This window comes from Monodelphis domestica, chromosome 1 (genome assembly GCF_027887165.1).
Source record: "Monodelphis domestica isolate mMonDom1 chromosome 1, mMonDom1.pri, whole genome shotgun sequence".
Taxonomy (NCBI): domain Eukaryota; kingdom Metazoa; phylum Chordata; class Mammalia; order Didelphimorphia; family Didelphidae; genus Monodelphis; species Monodelphis domestica.
This window is the reverse complement of record NC_077227.1, coordinates 315,385,462-315,402,418: the sequence shown is the minus strand read 5'-3', so window position 1 is coordinate 315,402,418 and position 16,957 is coordinate 315,385,462. Positions and strand designations below refer to the sequence as shown.

The following is a 16,957-nucleotide window of genomic DNA, read 5'->3' as shown; positions in this document are numbered from 1 at the left end:
TTGTTTGATGCCCTGTGGAAAGGGAAGGACAGTTTCTCTTGCAGAAGGGCTCCAGTATGAGCCCATTCTTTTTGCTATTTTATTTGTTATTATTAATAATTTATTATTATTGTGTTAAAATGTGCCCTGTATCTGATGCCTTGTTGACTTGTGTGCTTCACAGGAGTGCAGAAAGCCTTTAGAGAGATACTAGGCAAAATTTGATATTTCTAGGAGAAACTCTGGATAGTAGCATAAGAAAAAAAACAAAAAAGTTATTATTGAGAGAGGAGAGACTGATGAATGGTTGCATTAACAGTAATATGATCTTACATACAATTATATAGCGCTTTATAGTTTACAAAGCACCCTGCATTTGTGATCTGACCTTGATAGGTCCTACCTAACTTTTCTGGGTCTCAGATTTCTTTCTGTAATATGAGGGAAGAAATGGACTAGGACTTTGAAGTGAGAATGATTGTAGTCTAATTCTCTAATATGACAGAGGAAAAAAAAAAACTAAAGAAGTGAAATGATTTGCCCAAGTTCACACAAGATTTAAGTTCTCTCTTTAAAATAACAGCTGGAGGGGCATCTAAGAGGCTCATTGAATAAGAGGACTTGGGTTTAAATCTGGCCTCAGATACTTCCTCCCTAGCTGTGTGTCCCTGGGTAAGTCACCTAACTCTGATTTGCCCAGCCTTGATGACTCTTTTGTCTTAGAACTAATATTAAGACAGAAGGTCAGGGTTTAAAAAAAAAAAAGAAATAATAGAGTTGGGATTCCTCTTTGGTGAACTTTGAGTTCGAGTACCCAGAAGGCAAATTCAAACTGTAGGTGAGCCTATGGAGTTAAGGGAGAAAGTGCTTGCTTTGGGCTGCTGGACCATGGGGTTGGGTATGTAAAAAATGTCCTCCAGTGCTGAGAAGAGTGAGAATGGAATTGCTCCCCCAGTGCCAGCTCTGCACACATGCCAGTCTTCACCAACACTGATCTAGGTTCTCAGAGGTCAGTGCCTAGTTCCCTTTCAACTATGCCATGCTACTTCTCACTAATAATTTCTAGGATGCGTTCTAGCTCTATAACTATAATTCCATGTGTCTGGTTTGATCCTTGAAGGTGCTCTGGGAAGTAGAGTTCATTTTGCAGATGGAAAAACTAAGACAGGCATCAGTGAAGTCACTTTGCAAGTGTTGAGAATTCAGAAGTGAAAGAACTGGGTAGGAGGGGAGCCTGCAGAACAGAAGTCAACACTTTACTTGCCTGAGTTTGGCCAATAAGCCACCTGCTTCTCCAAACCTTACTTAACACAGCTGGCACTAGCAGCTGAACAGGATAGATATCCTTAGGTTGTACTGGAACAGGGAAGAACCTGTCGTTCAAATTGCATGTCTGTTTTAGATTGAGGGCACTCAAACTACTGCACTGCTACATCTTGATGTAGATGCCAGAAACAGCTAGATGGTACAATGGTTAGACCACCAGTCCTGGAATTGGGGAGATCTGAACTCAAATGCAGCCTTAGACACTTATTCACTGTGGAACTCTGTGCAAGCTGCTTCACCTCTGTTTGCTTCTCTTTTTCTCATCTGTAAAATAGGGGCAAAAATAACACCTACCTCAGGGTTGGCAAGATCAAATGACATAATAGTTCATGGTCAGCGCTATGTAAATGTTACTTCTTATCATTATTTGTGGGTTTTTTTCTCACAAAGATGTTATTATAATGTACTTATTTTCTTCTGGGGCAGTTAGGTGACAAAGTGGATAGAGTGCTAGAGTCAGGGCAATTCATCTTCCTGAGTTCAAATCTGGCTTCAGATATTAGCTATGACCCCAGGCAAGTCACTTAACCCTCTTTGCCTCAGTTACCTCATCTGTAAAATGAGCCAGAGAAGAAAATGGCAACCCAGTCTGGTATCTCTGCCAAGAAAACTCCGAATGGGGTCATGAACAGTCAGACATGACTGAAAGGACTCAACAAATTTCTTTTGAACAAAAGGATACAAGTTTGTGGAATATATGTTGAAGGAGGTGGTAGCTACAAGCTGCCCGAAAACTCTCCTACTGTGGAGGTGCCTGGAGTAAATGATCTCTAAGGTGTCTCCTTCATTCTATGGTTCTGAGATCTATGGAGTGGGTTTTGATAGTGAGCTCTGTGACTCTGACCTGCCAAGTTACTTTGTGGAGGCTGGACTTCAGTGTCTTCATATGTAAAATAGGATAAAGGTACAATATTATCTACTACAGAACTGTTATGAGGAAGGAATCTGAAAGCTCCATTATTGTTATCACTGGGATGGTCACAGGCCACCTCCCATGATAGGATTTAGATCTGAACACTATCTAATTCAACTTCCTCATTCTGTAGAAAAAGCCAGTTCCAAGATAGACTTGCCCATACTCTAAGAGGTAGCAAATCTCTATCTCCTGGCACCAAACCTTGGGTTTTCCCCATTAAATCTCTCTCATGGCAGGAGAAAAATGGGATGAAGCCCTCCTCTCCCACTATCACTATGCTTTTTTTATGAAAAATCACTGAGTGCGCTGAGCACAGAGAAGGAGGCTCTATCATAAGGCATATTAAAATGCCAATGAAAACATCTACTGTACATTCCTCATCCTATTTGTCTTTTCCCTTCTTCAGTCCTCTTTTCGTAGTCTGATATAGATGCAGAAGCATACACTGAACCACAAAGACAAAGTACTCATGACTACAGAGAGTCCAGCTGGCCTCATTGAGTTCAGAATACATTGGTTGTATTCCTCTTGTACCTCCTTACCTTCCTAATCAGTCCTAGCTTAAGGTCATCTTCGAATAAGCATACATTTAGAATCAGAAGATCTGGGAGTGAACACCTGCTCAGTCAATAGTTACTTCTCTGGGACTCAGTTTCCTTATTTGTAATATGACTTTGGACTAGTGATCTCTAAAATTCCTGTCAATTTAAATCCCATAATTATATTTGTAGCCTGAGTATTCTCAAGCCTGCCAGTCTTGTGGCTGGCAGAGAAATTGGAAAAAAAATTTGCTTGGAATAATCCACAAAAGAGAAAATGGAGAAGGGGTAGCCTCATTAAACTTGGGGACATTGCAGAATGGGAAGTATCTTATGTGCTTTCATGTCTCTGACACTGAGAGATAGGAAATATAAGTTTTATTATCCCCATTTTACAAATGAAGAAAATAAGGAAAAGAGAAATTATATGATTTGCTAACAGTTACTCAACTAAGAAGTCAAGCCAGGACCAAATCCAGGTCAGGTCTTCCAATTTCTGGGTCCATGGTTCTTTTTACTACATCACCTGTTACCTCTAATTCTTTTCCTTTATCTTGACTTTTGAACCCTATCATTCAAAAATAAAGGCTGGCCTTGTGCTTTCTAAAATCTTCAAAGACAGCAGAGTAGTTTAGAGTAAGGGGGGCATATTTGGAAGAACTCACGGTTGAGAGCCAAAATTGCTGAGTTTGAATCCTGGTTCAGACATTGTGTGTGAGCTTGAGCAAGTTATTTCTCTCTCTTTCTCTGAGCCTCAGTTTTCCTTTCTGTAAAATTAGGTTGAACTAGTACCTCCCTCCCAGCTCAGATAGCTTATGCATTTGCAAAGTAGTTTTTAAAGGAAGGACTGAGTCTAGCATTGTGCTAAACAATTCTTTACAAATATTCTCTTTTGATCTTATCAATAATCCTGAAGAAGAGAGCAGCTAGGCAGCTCAGTGGACTGACAGCCAGGCCTAGAGATGAGGTCCTGGGTTCAAATTTGACCTCAGACATTTACTGTGTGACTTTGGGAAAGACACAACCCCCATTGTTTAGCTGTTAATGCTCTTCTGCCTTGGAATCAATACATAGAATTGATTCTAAGAGGGAAAGCAAAGGTTTTAAATATATACAAATTTACTAACATTAAATTTCTATTTATGAATAACTGATCAATTTTATTTATAATTTATTAATTAGATTTGTATTATTTATTAAGAATTTATTTTATTTATTAATCATTAATTGATATGTACAGGTTCATCTTATGCTCACAAGGACCCTATGAAATAGGGGGCCATTATCAAGCTCATTTTACTAATGAGAAAACTGGAGGCAGAGAGCAGTTAAGTGATTAGTCTAGAGTCACAGAGCAAATAAGTGTCTAAGGCTGGCTTTGAATTCAGTTCTTTGCATGATGATTTCTAAAAAACCTGGAAAGATTTACATGAACTGATTCAAAGTGAAGTGAGCAGAACCAGAAGTCCACTGTACCCAGTAACATCATTATTGTGTGATGGCCAAATATGAATATCTTAGCTGTTTTTAGCTATACAATGATCTAAGACAATTCCAAAGGAATTAAATGGTGAAAAATGCTATCTGCCTCCAGAGATAGGACTGATGGGAGTCTGAATACAGATCTTTTTTTTTTAATTTGTATTTTCTTCTATATCATGACTAACACGGAAATGTTTTGCATCATTCAGGGAGAGGAGAGGGTTTAGAGGGAGAGAATTTGGAACTTAAAATTTTAGAAAACTGTTAATTGTTTTTACATGTAATTGGGAAAAATAAAATACAGATTTATTTATTTTGAGAGCTCTGATCAGTTTAATGACCAATCATGATTATAGAAAGATTTTAAAAAGAACTCAGCTCATTGTATTGATCATGAGCCTTAAGTGTTATACACAGCACTGCTGGATGAGTATTTCAGGGAATATGTATCCAAGAGGGATGTAAATATGAGTATGAATTAGTGTGTAAGTGTGAGTATGGATGGTACCTGATTTTATACACACATATATATATACTTATTATATATATATATATATATATATATATATATATATATATATAGGAGGTAGGTCTGTTAATGGAAGAGTATCTGTGAGTCTGAGTGTTTTAGTAAAGTGTAAATGTAAATGTTACAAAAGTGAACCAAGAGTAAGATTTTGTGAGGTTATTTGAGAGGAATTCCTCTGAGGGAGTGTGAGTGTGAAGCTGTTCCTGCTCCTGTGTGAATCAGAGGTTAAGCTTTTCCCATGAATGGAATTCTATCTAATTAAAATGTTCAATTCAATCCTAGCAGAATATAGGTGTTGGCACATAGTAGGGGCTTAGTAAATGCTTCTTTATTCACAGGAAGAAGGATTGGGCCTCAACTGGAAGACTTTCAAGTACTGGGAAGGTATTCCAGGCCCCCAAGTCACTTTGGATTAAATCTGACATTTATTAAGTAGCTGTCATTGTGAGAAAGTATTTAATGGGCTCTGGGGTGAGGATGAAAACATATTTAAATGCCTACTAAGTGCCGAGTTGGAGAAAGATGTGAAAAACCACCCCATTATCTTTGCCAAGAAAACCCCAAAAGAGTTGACAAAGGATGGGACACGTCTGAAACTAATGAACAATAACAAAAAACAAACAAAAAATGCCAGGCACTCTGTAAAGCGCTTCATGGAACTTTCATCTTCTAAGATTCCAGCATGTACCGAGTGTAAGTACAAGACAGTTTGTGGAGGCAGAGAACATCGAGGTGATGGGAGCAGGGAGGGTTTTACAAGAGGGGGAGGCACCTGTTCTGTTTCTGAGAGACAAACATCAAATGATCAGAGGTTATAGAACTGAAACGAACCTCAGAGATCACCTAGTCAAACACTCTCATTTTACAGAGAAGGGCAAGGAAGGCTGGAAGTGACCTGTTCAACTTCCCAATGGTAGTGAGCCTGGGGCGAGATTCGTACCTAGGTCCCAAGACTTCAGAGCCAAGTGTGAAGTCGAATTCCGAGAACATCAGGTAGCACGTCCTCCCACGTCCAGTTCTAAAGTTCCTCGCTCGTAAGACTGTTATAGCTGAGAGGGAAATTAGGAGGAATCTAGTCCATAAGCTGTTTTATCAATTGGGAAACTGAGGCTCGAAGAGCAAAAGAGATTTGCCCTTAGTCACACGTTAGCGTCATAACTGGCAGGAGACCACAGGTGTCCAGACTTCGAGCCCAAAGTTCCCTCCATTGCCCCAGGCGTCCCCTCCCCTTCACCCCAGTGCTGAGGTCACCAGGTCATAGGAGCCTTGGGTCAGATTCCGCCGCATTTCCTGCCTCCACCCCAGAGCACCAGCTATTCAATCCTCCCCCGCGCCCCCCCCCCCCCAGTTGCCACCTTGCGCCCTGCTTCTGGGCTGGAGAGGAGCGCGAGTCTGAGCTAGGAGTGGGCTCGCGATCTCGCCTCGGGCTGATTCTATAGAATCCGGGCGAGTTGAGGGAGGGGGCACTTGGGCTCCGCTGGACAGTCGGCCCCCGGGCTGCGGGGGCTGGTGGTGGTGGTGGTGGCCAGAGAGAGAAGTATCGCGAGAGCGTCCGGTTACCAACCTGCTCGGCGCGCGCACACACTCCTATTAAAGCTCACTCCCAGCCGGGGCCGATCCCGGCGGGGCGGGGAAACCCGGGTGCCGCAGCTGGCGGGGCGCGCGGAGGGGGCGCGCACCGCTGGAGCCGCCTCTGCCTCTCTGCCTCCTAGTTGTTGAGCCCATCCCTCCTCCCTCCTCCCCCTCCACCCCGCCTTCCAGGGGCCGCCCGGGGCAGGGACCAGCCCGCCCCAGGCGGAGGTGGGGAAGGGGGTGTGTGGGGTGACCTCATTCCTGCCTCGCTCCTGGAAGTCCCCGGCATCTCCGCCCCCTCCGTGTGTCCCTCCCTCTGTCCCTGGGTCCGTCCCGCCCTCCCTCCCGGCTTCGAAGTTTGGCTCCCAGCTGCGTTGCGTGCGGCCAGCCCTGCGCACGGTTTGATCCCTCCCCGGCGCTGCTCCTGGACCGCTCCCCGCAGTCCCTGCCTGGCCCCCGCAGCCCTAACCCGGCTCCCGCAGCCCTCGCCAGGCCGCGGCAGCTCCGTCGCGCACTTCCTGAAACTTTTTTTTTTTTTTGCGCCTGAGCCTGGGACTTGCGAGGGAGAGGGAAGGAGGACGAAGGAGAGCAAGAAACTTCAGGGCAGCGGCGAGGGTCAGTCGAGCTGGGCCCCGGGGCCCGGCGGCTCAGGAAGGGCAAGGGAGTGCCGGCGCTGCCTTCGCGTAGCTCCCAATGGGGCTGGAGAAACTTTAAAAGGCGGCCCCGCTGTGGTTGGCTGGTAGCGAGATTCCGAGCAACATATGGCATTAAAAGGAGCGCAGCTGGAGGTAACATTTCTATCGCTGGGAAGTCGGAGCAGCTGACTCTCCAGCTTGCCTTGTAATTAGCAAACCGAGCACTCCTCTCCCCCGCCCCCCCTCCTCTCCCTCTCCCCCTCGCAGCAGCCTTCCCTCGGTCCCTCCCTCCCTCCGTCTCTCCCTCCCTCTCTCCTTCTTGCACACTCTCACACACACTCACTCTCCTTCTCCCCCTTGGCCCGGCAGTGGTGGCTGCTCCCGGCCCCGGGTGCTGGCGCCGGCCCAGGCAGAGGGAGGGAAGGAGACCGGGGGGGGGGGGGGGGGGTGTCCATGCTCGGCTTGTCGCCCGGGGGGCACCCGGGGAAGGTAAGGGGGCTGCGGGCTTTGGGAAACTTGGAGTTGAAAAGATCTTCCTCCTCTTTTTACCTCGTTCTCCCCCCCCCCCCCCATTCAGTCCTGGATCTGGTTCTGGCCTGGGTTCCGGATCTGGATCTGGTTCTGGCTCGGGCTATGGGATCTGGCTCTGGCCGGGTCAGGGAGTCCAGGGCTTCGCTGTAGCAAAGAAAAGTGAAGTTCATTCTCGGGGCGGGGGAAGTTTGGCTCTCTTGGAGCTGGAGGAGGAGAAGGTGGGAGGGAATGAGGGGGGGGCGAGCTGGGGGCTCTGCAAGGGCCTGGGAAGGGTTGGAGGAGGCGGACGAGGAGGAGGAGGGCAGTTTCTGTGACCACAGTAACTTGTACTTGTGGATTTATCTCTTGAGTGGGACAGACAAAGGTTAGACTGCTCTCCGTCTCTTCTCTTTTTTTCTGTCTCTCTGTCTCTGTCTCTCATCTTCTAAGTCTCTGCTTCTGTAACCTACTCGCTGTCTTTTTCTTTTCCCCTATCTCTTTCTCCCTCCTCCCCTTCTCAAGCAAGCTCCCGATCATTGTGTCTCACCCTTTCTTATCCTCACCCCTCCCTCTGTCTCTCTCTGTCTCTCTCTCTTTCTCTGTCTGTCTCTCTCCCTCCCTCTCTCTCTCTGTCTCTGTCTCTCTGTCTCTCTCTCTCTCTCTCTCTCTGTCTCTCTCTCTCCCTCTCTCTCTCTGTCTCTCTCTCTCCCTCCCTCTCTCTCTCTTTCTCTCTCTCCTTGGTCTCTTTTCCTGTGTCTCTTACCCACTCTCTATCTTTTCTCTTCCTCAGCTCTTGTTTACTTATGATCAAGTTTTTCCTGCTCCCCAGCAGGTGCCCAGGGATGGGAGAGTTAGTTTAATACAAACCAAACTCCAGCGAACAATTATTCCTGACTGGCGGTTTGCTACCTAGGCAGGGAGAGGGAGGGAGGGAGGCAGGCAGGCAGCAAGGAGGGAGGGAGAGCGAGCCAGCTAGCGAAGAGAACAGCCGACTTGTTTGGTTACAGCTGCTAGGAGGTTTGAGTTTCCAGGCGCATTCAAGTTTTTCCTGTTTGTGCCCAGGTTATGAAGGCAGAATGGAGTTCCCGGACCACAGCCGGCAGCTGCTGCAGTGCCTGAGTCAGCAGAGACACCAAGGATTCCTGTGCGACTCCACTGTGCTCGTTGGGGAAGCTCGGTTCCAGGCTCACAGAGCTGTGCTGGCTTCCTGCAGCATGTACTTCTACCTCTTCTACAGGGACCAGTTAGACAAAAGGGAGATTGTACATCTGAACAGTGACATTGTCACGGCCCCAGCCTTCAGCCTGCTGCTTGAATTCATGTATGAGGGCAAGCTGGAGTTGAGCAGCCTGCCCATTGAGGACATCCTAGCCGCTGCCAGCTACCTCCACATGTATGACATTGTCAAAGTCTGCAAGGGTAAACTAAAGGAAAAAGAATTAGTGGCAGAGGAAGAGAAGGACAGACCCTTCCTGGGCCCCAGCATATCCCTGGGCCAAGACTTAGAACTGTCCGGCCCGCCAAGGTTCAGCCCCCTAGAGTATGATCGGGCTGGAGCCCACCCCACCTGGCCCACCAACCTCATGGGGCCTTCCTCACTGTCGAAAAAAGCAGAGCTGAGTCCGAGTCCTGGGAAGGCCAAACCCTTGGATAATGGTGTGGGTGTCTCTCTGTCTCAGAGGCCGGAGCTCCCCATTCCCAGCCAGGGCCCCGGTGACTCAGAGTGCGCCCTGGATCTGTCTCTGAAGCCCATTTCCGGGAGGGATGCCCTCCACACCTCCTACGTCTTCAGACAGCTGGCTTCTGAACATCGGCAGCAGCAGCAGCAGCAACAGCAGGAAGCCGAGCTGATGGTGAAAGATGAACAGGACTCATTGTCAGACCAGGAGGACGCTGAGGCAAGGAGTCCAGAGGGCCAGCCATTTGGGCCTGTGGCTAAAAGCCTGGTCACAGGCTTGGGCCACATGTTTCATGGCCAGGAAGATGAGCTAGACCCGGAGCGGGAGGAGAGTGAAGATGACCTGGATGCATCAGACCTCTCAGCTTCAGAGGTGCTGGGGCCCCCTGGCCACATCTGCATCTGCCCCCTCTGCAGCAAGGTGTTTCCCAATCCCCATGTCCTGCAGCTGCACCTGAGCTCTCACTTTCGGGACAAGGATGGTGGCTCCAGGGCTCGACTGTCACCAGAGGGGTCGGTGCCCACCTGTACGCTCTGTGGGAAGACCTTCTCGTGCATGTACACCCTTAAGAGGCACGAGCGGACGCACTCAGGCGAGAAGCCATACACTTGTGTGCAGTGTGGCAAGAGCTTCCAGTACTCACACAACCTCAGCCGGCACGCGGTGGTGCATACTCGAGAAAAGCCTCATGCCTGCAAGTGGTGTGAGCGCCGGTTTACGCAGTCTGGGGATTTGTACCGGCACATCCGAAAGTTCCACTGTGGCCTTGTCAAGTCCCTGGTAGTTTGAAATTTGATGAAGGAACTGGGGGCTTGGCTAGAGTGTGTATATGTGTGTGTGTGTGTGTGTGTGTGTGTATGCGCGCGCGTGCGTGCCTAGATGTCTTTTTGATTTGGAGAATGGTTGTACCTACGCTCTCTTGATGCTCACCAGTGGCATCTGGCCAGAGGGGCTTTTAGGTGTAAAGCTCAGCTGTCCCACTGCAGGACAGGGACACACAGAAACCATTAGAGAAAGGTGATCTTGCATCACCAGTCCTTGGAATGCCTGAGCTAATCTCTGAGTTGGAGAATTCTGAAGCTGCCTCTAGAAAAGCTCTTTCCAGAGATATGATTAGAGGGCAACAGGTCCTGCATTTTGAAGTTCATACCTCGTGGTTTTTTTTCTTTTTTTTTTAAAGCTCAAAAAGAAGAGAATGTGCTTCTTGGAAACTAAAATGCTTTCTATGCCAGCCTCCTTATTTCTGAATCATCGAGACAGGGAGATCAAAAGGACCTTTCCGTCCCCTCCAGGTCCACTTGATATTCTCTCCCTGATTATTCTTAGGGGGCTTAGTGTGGTCATTTCTTCTTTCCACTGTTGATGTCCTAGGTTTCTCCCTTTGAGTGTATTTCACTTTCAAGGTTTCTTCTTTAACAGATCCCATGGCATGTTTGCCTTTCTTCTGTGGGACTTTTGGAATTTAAAGTTGAGTTCTCTTTCCTAATGAAGAATTATAAGATATGGGGAACAAAAGAGGCGTGGTCTGTGTGAATTACCTGCTGAGTTCTAGTAGGGGACTGGGGGATTGGCCCATAATGGAACCTCTTTGGCATACTAGGAGTAGTGGTAGCAGAATTTAGGGTTGGACGAGTCACAGAACAAACCAAATGGCCCAAATTCCATGTTCTGAGTTGGAGAGGTAGGGGCTGGAGGGCTGGGGAATGGTAGCCATGGGAGGAGCCCAGGAAGGTGGCAGGTAGAGTAAGGGTACTTAAGTAGTAGGTATGCTCTTGGAAAGGAAGGAACAGACTTTCAAGTATGTATTGAGGCAAGTGATGGAAAGAAGTTTTGAGGTCTCCATATCCTGTCAAAAGTAGGACTTAGAGCAGGAAGATTGCTCAATTAAAAACTCAGTTCATTTTAGAGACAGAACCAAGCCAAGGATGAAAACAAGCAGGCCCTAGGTGAAGTGGCAGGAGGACTGGATTTGGAGTTCAAGGGTGGGAATTCACCAACTTGGAGCAACCTTCTCTATGCAAAGTCACAAGTGACTGACTGGTCAGTCTCTCTCCAGAGGGTCTGGGAATTGGATGTGGCCTCATTGAAGGCTTACTGGTCAAGTTCAAGCAAGGTTGGATTTGACTTTGTCAACTTTTTGCCCCTTTGAGTCTGAATCTCTGAGTGTGTCTGAGCAAATGATGTTGGGTGTGTCTGTGGATATGAGTGTCGCTCAGCTGGCTGCTCTCCTCACTGAGGTAGGGCTGAGGGGGATTGACCACTGGTCACTGCTTTCCCCATCATCCACCCCCACTTTCTTGGAATAACCGTAAGGTTGGTTGTTATTATTAGCACTGAGCTTGCTCCTTGAAACACTTCAGATTTTAATGGGGGGATTTTTTTTTTGCACATTAATCTATTTGCCCTCCCTTGTGGGGCGATGTCATGAGCACTGACTGTGGTAGGAGGTGTGTGGTTTCAGGAGGGCCATATGGGAGCTGTTTGGCTGCAACCTGTCAGGAAGGCTCAATTTCTGTGGGGAACTTTGACTAGTTCTCCTCAATGAACCGTCCTCCCCACCTCCCCCAGCACCATCCCCTTTGAACTCTGAATGTAATGTGAAAATTCATTTTATTTATGGCATGTGTCTCATTTCATTACCTGACTGTACCTGTACTTCTACTGAAACTGTTACATGGCTTTGGAAGATGTGGTGACCTGCATTGTCGTCCTGTGGACGTGTGACTCCGTATCGTGGTCTTAGCCTACTGAATAATATACCAATACATACATTACACATATAGATAGGTATACATATATATATATATTTTTTTTTTTGCTGTGATTGGAAATAGCACTGAGGACAAAGTCTACTAAAATTAAGTTATTTTCCTTTTCTCCTGATGAAACTTGATGTAGTATTTATTAGAAGTTTTAATTTGAAGTGATACTATAACTGTTAGGAACCTTTTTTATTCTAAATGATGAGTTTATCTCCACTGTAATGCTTCCAAGGCTTCTTTGTTTGGTAAAGGGAGCGAGTGACTAATATGCTAGTAAGGGTAGCTGAAGTTTTTCTAAGTTTTTATTTTTTTTTACCTTAAAATTTTACATAATGTTTTTTGTGATCTCTGTGAATAAAAACAAATTGCAGACTCACATATTCCATACCAAGCCTGGTCCATGCACAAGCAGTCAGTGAGATGGGACTGCAGGTGGGGCCACGTGTGGCTGAAGTTTCCCTTCACTGGATGCCCTTAAAGGAGAGACTGGGGTGACTGCTCGTGGGCGATCACAGGTTCCAGAGGAAAGAGACTTTACAGATCTGTAGTCCAATCCTTTGTTTTACAGATGAGAAACAGGTCCATGGGGAAAAGGGACTTGTCTAAGATCACCTGGATAATAGGTGGCACCTGGATTTGGAACTTTTGTCCTCTGGTTCCAGCCCAGACCTCTTTCCACTACATGAGTAAGTGTTTGATAGAAAGGATTTCTGCCTGCATACTGATTGGACTTAGACGGTCTTTAAAGTTCTTTTGAACTCTGATGCTGTGAGCGTTGGTCTTTTAACCTAGGAAAGTCTAGGGATCTCACTAGGGCAGGCAGGTGGGTGTCAGGGGCTCCAAGGTGTGGTAATTGTGGGGAAAAAGAAGAGAATACTTGAAACTCTCACTGTAGAGATGCTGTCTTCCTGGCTTCTGCCACTGGGCGGCTCCAACAAGGACTTTTGCACTTGTCTGTATTCTGCTGAAGTGTGTGCCTGTGTGTGTGTGTGTGTGTGTGTGTGTGTGTGCATGAGATGTATGTGTGTGTTTGAAGGCCATAGGTCTAGCACAGCTTTTCCCACAGTGGGTCACTTCCTGGTGGAACAGTTGGGAGATGCTGCAGCACACTCTCTCCCTTGTGGGTGATTCCAGTCCTGGAGAGTTTATTTTCTTGGAGAGTTGTCCTGCCCTGACTCGTTAACACTGGGTTTGTCATCATCTGCAAACAAATACTGTGAAGTTAATGTAAAAAAAATCATCAATTTTTAATTTTTTAATCAATGCAGTTCAGATTAAATATGTATATTTAAAAACTAATTTTTGTGGGAGAGTTTTATAGCAAACAAACCTACAGCCTGTAGCAAAGCTAATCGAATGAAATCTATTTTATCAGATGGTCCAATCCCTGTTTTCTAGCAAATTTCTTCTCATCTGTAGATGTTGGTTGGTTTAGTCTAAAGGAGACAATCACAGAGTCGGTAGAATGGTTAGCGCTTGGCTTTCAGTGTGGTCATCTTCATCTGCAGCTGTATCCATGTGTGCTGTCAAACTGTGACAATCGTGACTGGGATTTGCTGTCTCTCCATTTTCACAAAATAATAATAAAAACAACCCACCCTCCTCCTACTACTTACTGCTGGAGTCGTCCTTGAAGCTGGGCCTTGCTTCTGGGAGATGTGGAGGCTGGGGTGGTGGCTTTCTTAAGCCCAGGAACTGACCTTCGGGTGGATGGAGTTGGGGGGGTGTAACCCTCAGGGTTTTGGGACAAGACTGAACTGATATTCTTTTGTGGGGGTTGGATCCCAGTAAGGCAAAATTATCTAGGGCAGCTTATTCCAGGGTGGATGGGCAGAGAAGAGCTGAAATGGATGGATTATCAGAAGACTTCTATTCTTTCTATTAGGAGGAAAAATGGCCCATCCTAATCTTGCAAATTAAGTTGAAAATTCTACAAGCTCCTTCTCAGTCATTCTCCCAATTTGCAGCTCTCTTCCATAACAATAGCTAACATAAAGTGTTTTCTATGTGCCAGATACTGTTCCAAGTACTTGACAGCTATTATCTCATTTGATCCTCACTGTAATTCTCATTTTCTAGATGAGGAAACCGAGGCAAACAGTTGCCCAGCGTCATACAACTGGTGTCTGAGGTAGGATTTGAACTGGTCTTTTGACTTCAGGCTTAGTCCTCTGTCCACTTTACCATCTAGCTGGACACTATAATGGTTTGATGGCCAAAAGTACTTGGTTCCATTTATGACTTGAAGTATGTGTGTTATCTTGGGCAAGTCACTGTTCTCTTTGGTCCTCAGTTATTACTTAGACCTATAGTGATAACACTTGCCCGGCTGACCTCATCCGACCATCACAAAGATATGGGTAATGATTGTGAAAGTACTCAGGCCCATATGGTCCCAAGTTGGGGGTTTTGCTGTGTGGTCCCTAAGGTGCTTTGATAGGTCAGAGATTGGTCTAGCTCTAAAATGTAGGGAGGTAGTAAATATCACATGTTCTGGTGTTAGTGGCCTGATCTTCACTGGTCCTGCTGAGGGGGGCAAAGGTTTTGGAGGCAGATACAGCTGGGTAGGGATGGAGGCTTTGGCAGAAGTGGGAATCCTTGTCACAAGAGGAATCTCCACGAGGGGAACTCTTGAGTTGGAGGTGGAGGAAATGGACTGGAGACCTCTGAAGTCCCTTCCAGTTCTGGGAATTTGTGAGGAAGATGACACTTCTAAGCTGTTATTTGTAGGAACTGATTGAATTCTATGGTTCTAAGAATCCTTTTTCTCCCCAAGCATTTAATATTCAGGAAACTGGTGGTTTCAGTGCATAGAATTTATCCTGGAGTCTGGAAGACCTCAGTTCAAATCCCACCTCAGACACTTACTAGCTTTGTGACCCTGGGCACTTACACTTAAGCTCAGTTTGCCTCAGTTTCTTTATCTGTCAAATGAAGATACTTTCCAAGGTTGTTGTGAGGATCAAAATGAGATAATTGCAAAGTGTTTAATACAGTGCCTAGAATATAGTACTGTTGGTTGTTCAATTCTGTCTGACTCTTCATGACACCATGGACCATACTGTCCGTGGGATCTTCTTGGCAAAGGTACTGGAGTAGTTTGCCATTTTTTTCTCCAGCGGATTAAGGTAACCAAAGGTTGTGACTTGTCCAAGGTAACAGGCAATAAGTGTCTGAAGCTGGATTTGAACTTGGGTCTTCCTGACTCCAGGCCCAGCACTCTTTCCACTGTAAACCTAACTCTGTCTAGGACATAATAGGTGCTATATAAATGCTTATTCTCCTTCCCTAACGTGCAGTCAGGCCTGTGAAAGAGCATGTATGAAATTCTGAGTCTAGAATTCCAGATGTTTTTCTTTTCTTTTAAAATACATCTCATTGATTGCTTTTTTCTTTAAATCTGGCATTTCCCACTTCCTCTTCAGGTTGAACCCTCTCCTGGGAAAAAGAAAAAATAATTAAGCAAAAAAACATACAAAAGAAACCATGTCTGATAATGTATTCAGTATTTCTCCCTAGTAGTCCCCCACCTCCCTGCCCTGAGGGAGAAGTTATGTTTCATTCTCTTTCTCCAGGGATCTTCCTTGGTCCAGTTGCTTCTAATGAGTTGGAAGCCACACTGAAGAACCACAGCCAGCCTACTTCCTCCTTCTCCTCCTGCTTTCTTTAGACATCTCTCCTAGTCCCTATGCAAGTGGGCAATGCCTTAAGGGCTTCCCTGATTACTCAACTCCTTGCTCTTCTCCAGTGTTTGTGCTAAGACCTCTCTTAACACTTAAAGGCTTGTTTCTTCTTTTTTTTAAATTCAGTTTTATTTTCATTTCCAAATTCCCTCCCCTTTCCCTACCCACAGAGAAGAAAAATGAAACCTATTACAAATATCTCATGCAAAACAAATAGCCACTTTAGTTACCAGAGAAAGAAAGAAAGAAGTTAAGACAAAAAAGGAGGAAGAAAAAGCAAACGAGCTTCATTCTCTTTCTGGTGTTGGATATAATTTTTCATCCTGGGATTGTGTTGGTTTGAGTTACCCAGTTTTTAAAAAATAATTATCTTGACAGTATTGTTATTGTACAAAGTATTCTCCTGGTTCTACTCACTTCACCTTGCATCACTTTATACATATTTTCCCAGACTTTTCTGAAACCACCTGGGTGGATCTGCCTCTTTTGCTTGTCTACCTTTGGTAATTAGGGACCCTCCAAGCCATTGCCTGATGGTTTCTCATTAAAACTGACTTGTCTCATAGTCCATAGGGATTGAAGAATTTATCTAATCCACAGTTCAAATACATTATCTGAAATACCTAATTTGGTGTCAAATACATAGAAAGGGGCCCACTAATCCATACTGAAGGGTCTTTTCTGCACATATTGACTTAGAAAAAGCACATATTAACAATTCATGTTTAGTCTATTTTCTTGTATTTTTTTTTATCTCTTAAATATTTCCAAATCCTATTTTAATCTGATTTGGGACCACTTGGGAGTGTTGTGGCTTTATGTTTGATACATCTGATATAATCAAACCTCTGCCAAGTAAAGAAACTCTCCTACCCCTGCCGTTTCTTGGCCACAGTTTGGCCTAGCCGTAGTTTTTCATGAGTGGGCAATATGATCAGAAATCCCTGTGTGTGGGCCCCATGAATTTAATTATATAATTAATTACATTCAGCTTCAATTACAATTACTAATTGATCTAAGCCTGCTAGCATGACACCTGGCAGCAGGCAGTTAGTTATACTTGGGAAATGGTAGGCAGGTGGGCAAACCCTATTGGCCAGTTCTTTCATAAGTGCTAACTGTTTTGTTTTAAATGTCTCTAAAAAAAAAAATCCTGGTGGGCCTTCACCCCAGAGTTGGAAAGACTGCATGTTGTACGTACAGGTAAGAGAAAGTTAGAGTCAAGGAAGATCTTAGCAGTCATTTCAGCAATACCATCAGGAGGTTATATAGCTCAAAAGCTGGAAGAACCTCAAACAATTTGGTACAAAACCTTCATCTTATAAAAGAGTAAACTGAGGCCCCC

The 16,957-nt window shown here is 45.4% G+C and overlaps 2 protein-coding genes across 2 annotated transcripts in view; one reads left to right on the top strand and one right to left on the bottom strand.

Annotated features, from left to right (window-relative positions):
• Positions 1-6,475, bottom strand: part of AKT1 (AKT serine/threonine kinase 1) — a 168,476-nt gene extending 162,001 nt beyond the window's left edge. The window contains exon 1 of the mRNA XM_056811177.1: positions 6,336-6,475. The gene's annotated coding sequence lies outside the window, so the exon portion shown is untranslated. The remainder of the gene's footprint in view (positions 1-6,335) is intronic.
• Positions 6,476-6,891: 416 nt separating this feature from the next.
• On the top strand, positions 6,892-13,537 carry ZBTB42 (zinc finger and BTB domain containing 42). Its single transcript, XM_007473465.2, has 2 exons — positions 6,892-7,131; positions 8,551-13,537. The coding sequence occupies exon 2, from the start codon at positions 8,565-8,567 to the stop codon at positions 9,954-9,956; it is 1,392 nt and encodes a 463-aa protein (XP_007473527.1). The 5' UTR covers positions 6,892-7,131; positions 8,551-8,564; the 3' UTR covers positions 9,957-13,537.
• Positions 13,538-16,957: the final 3,420 nt, after the last annotated feature.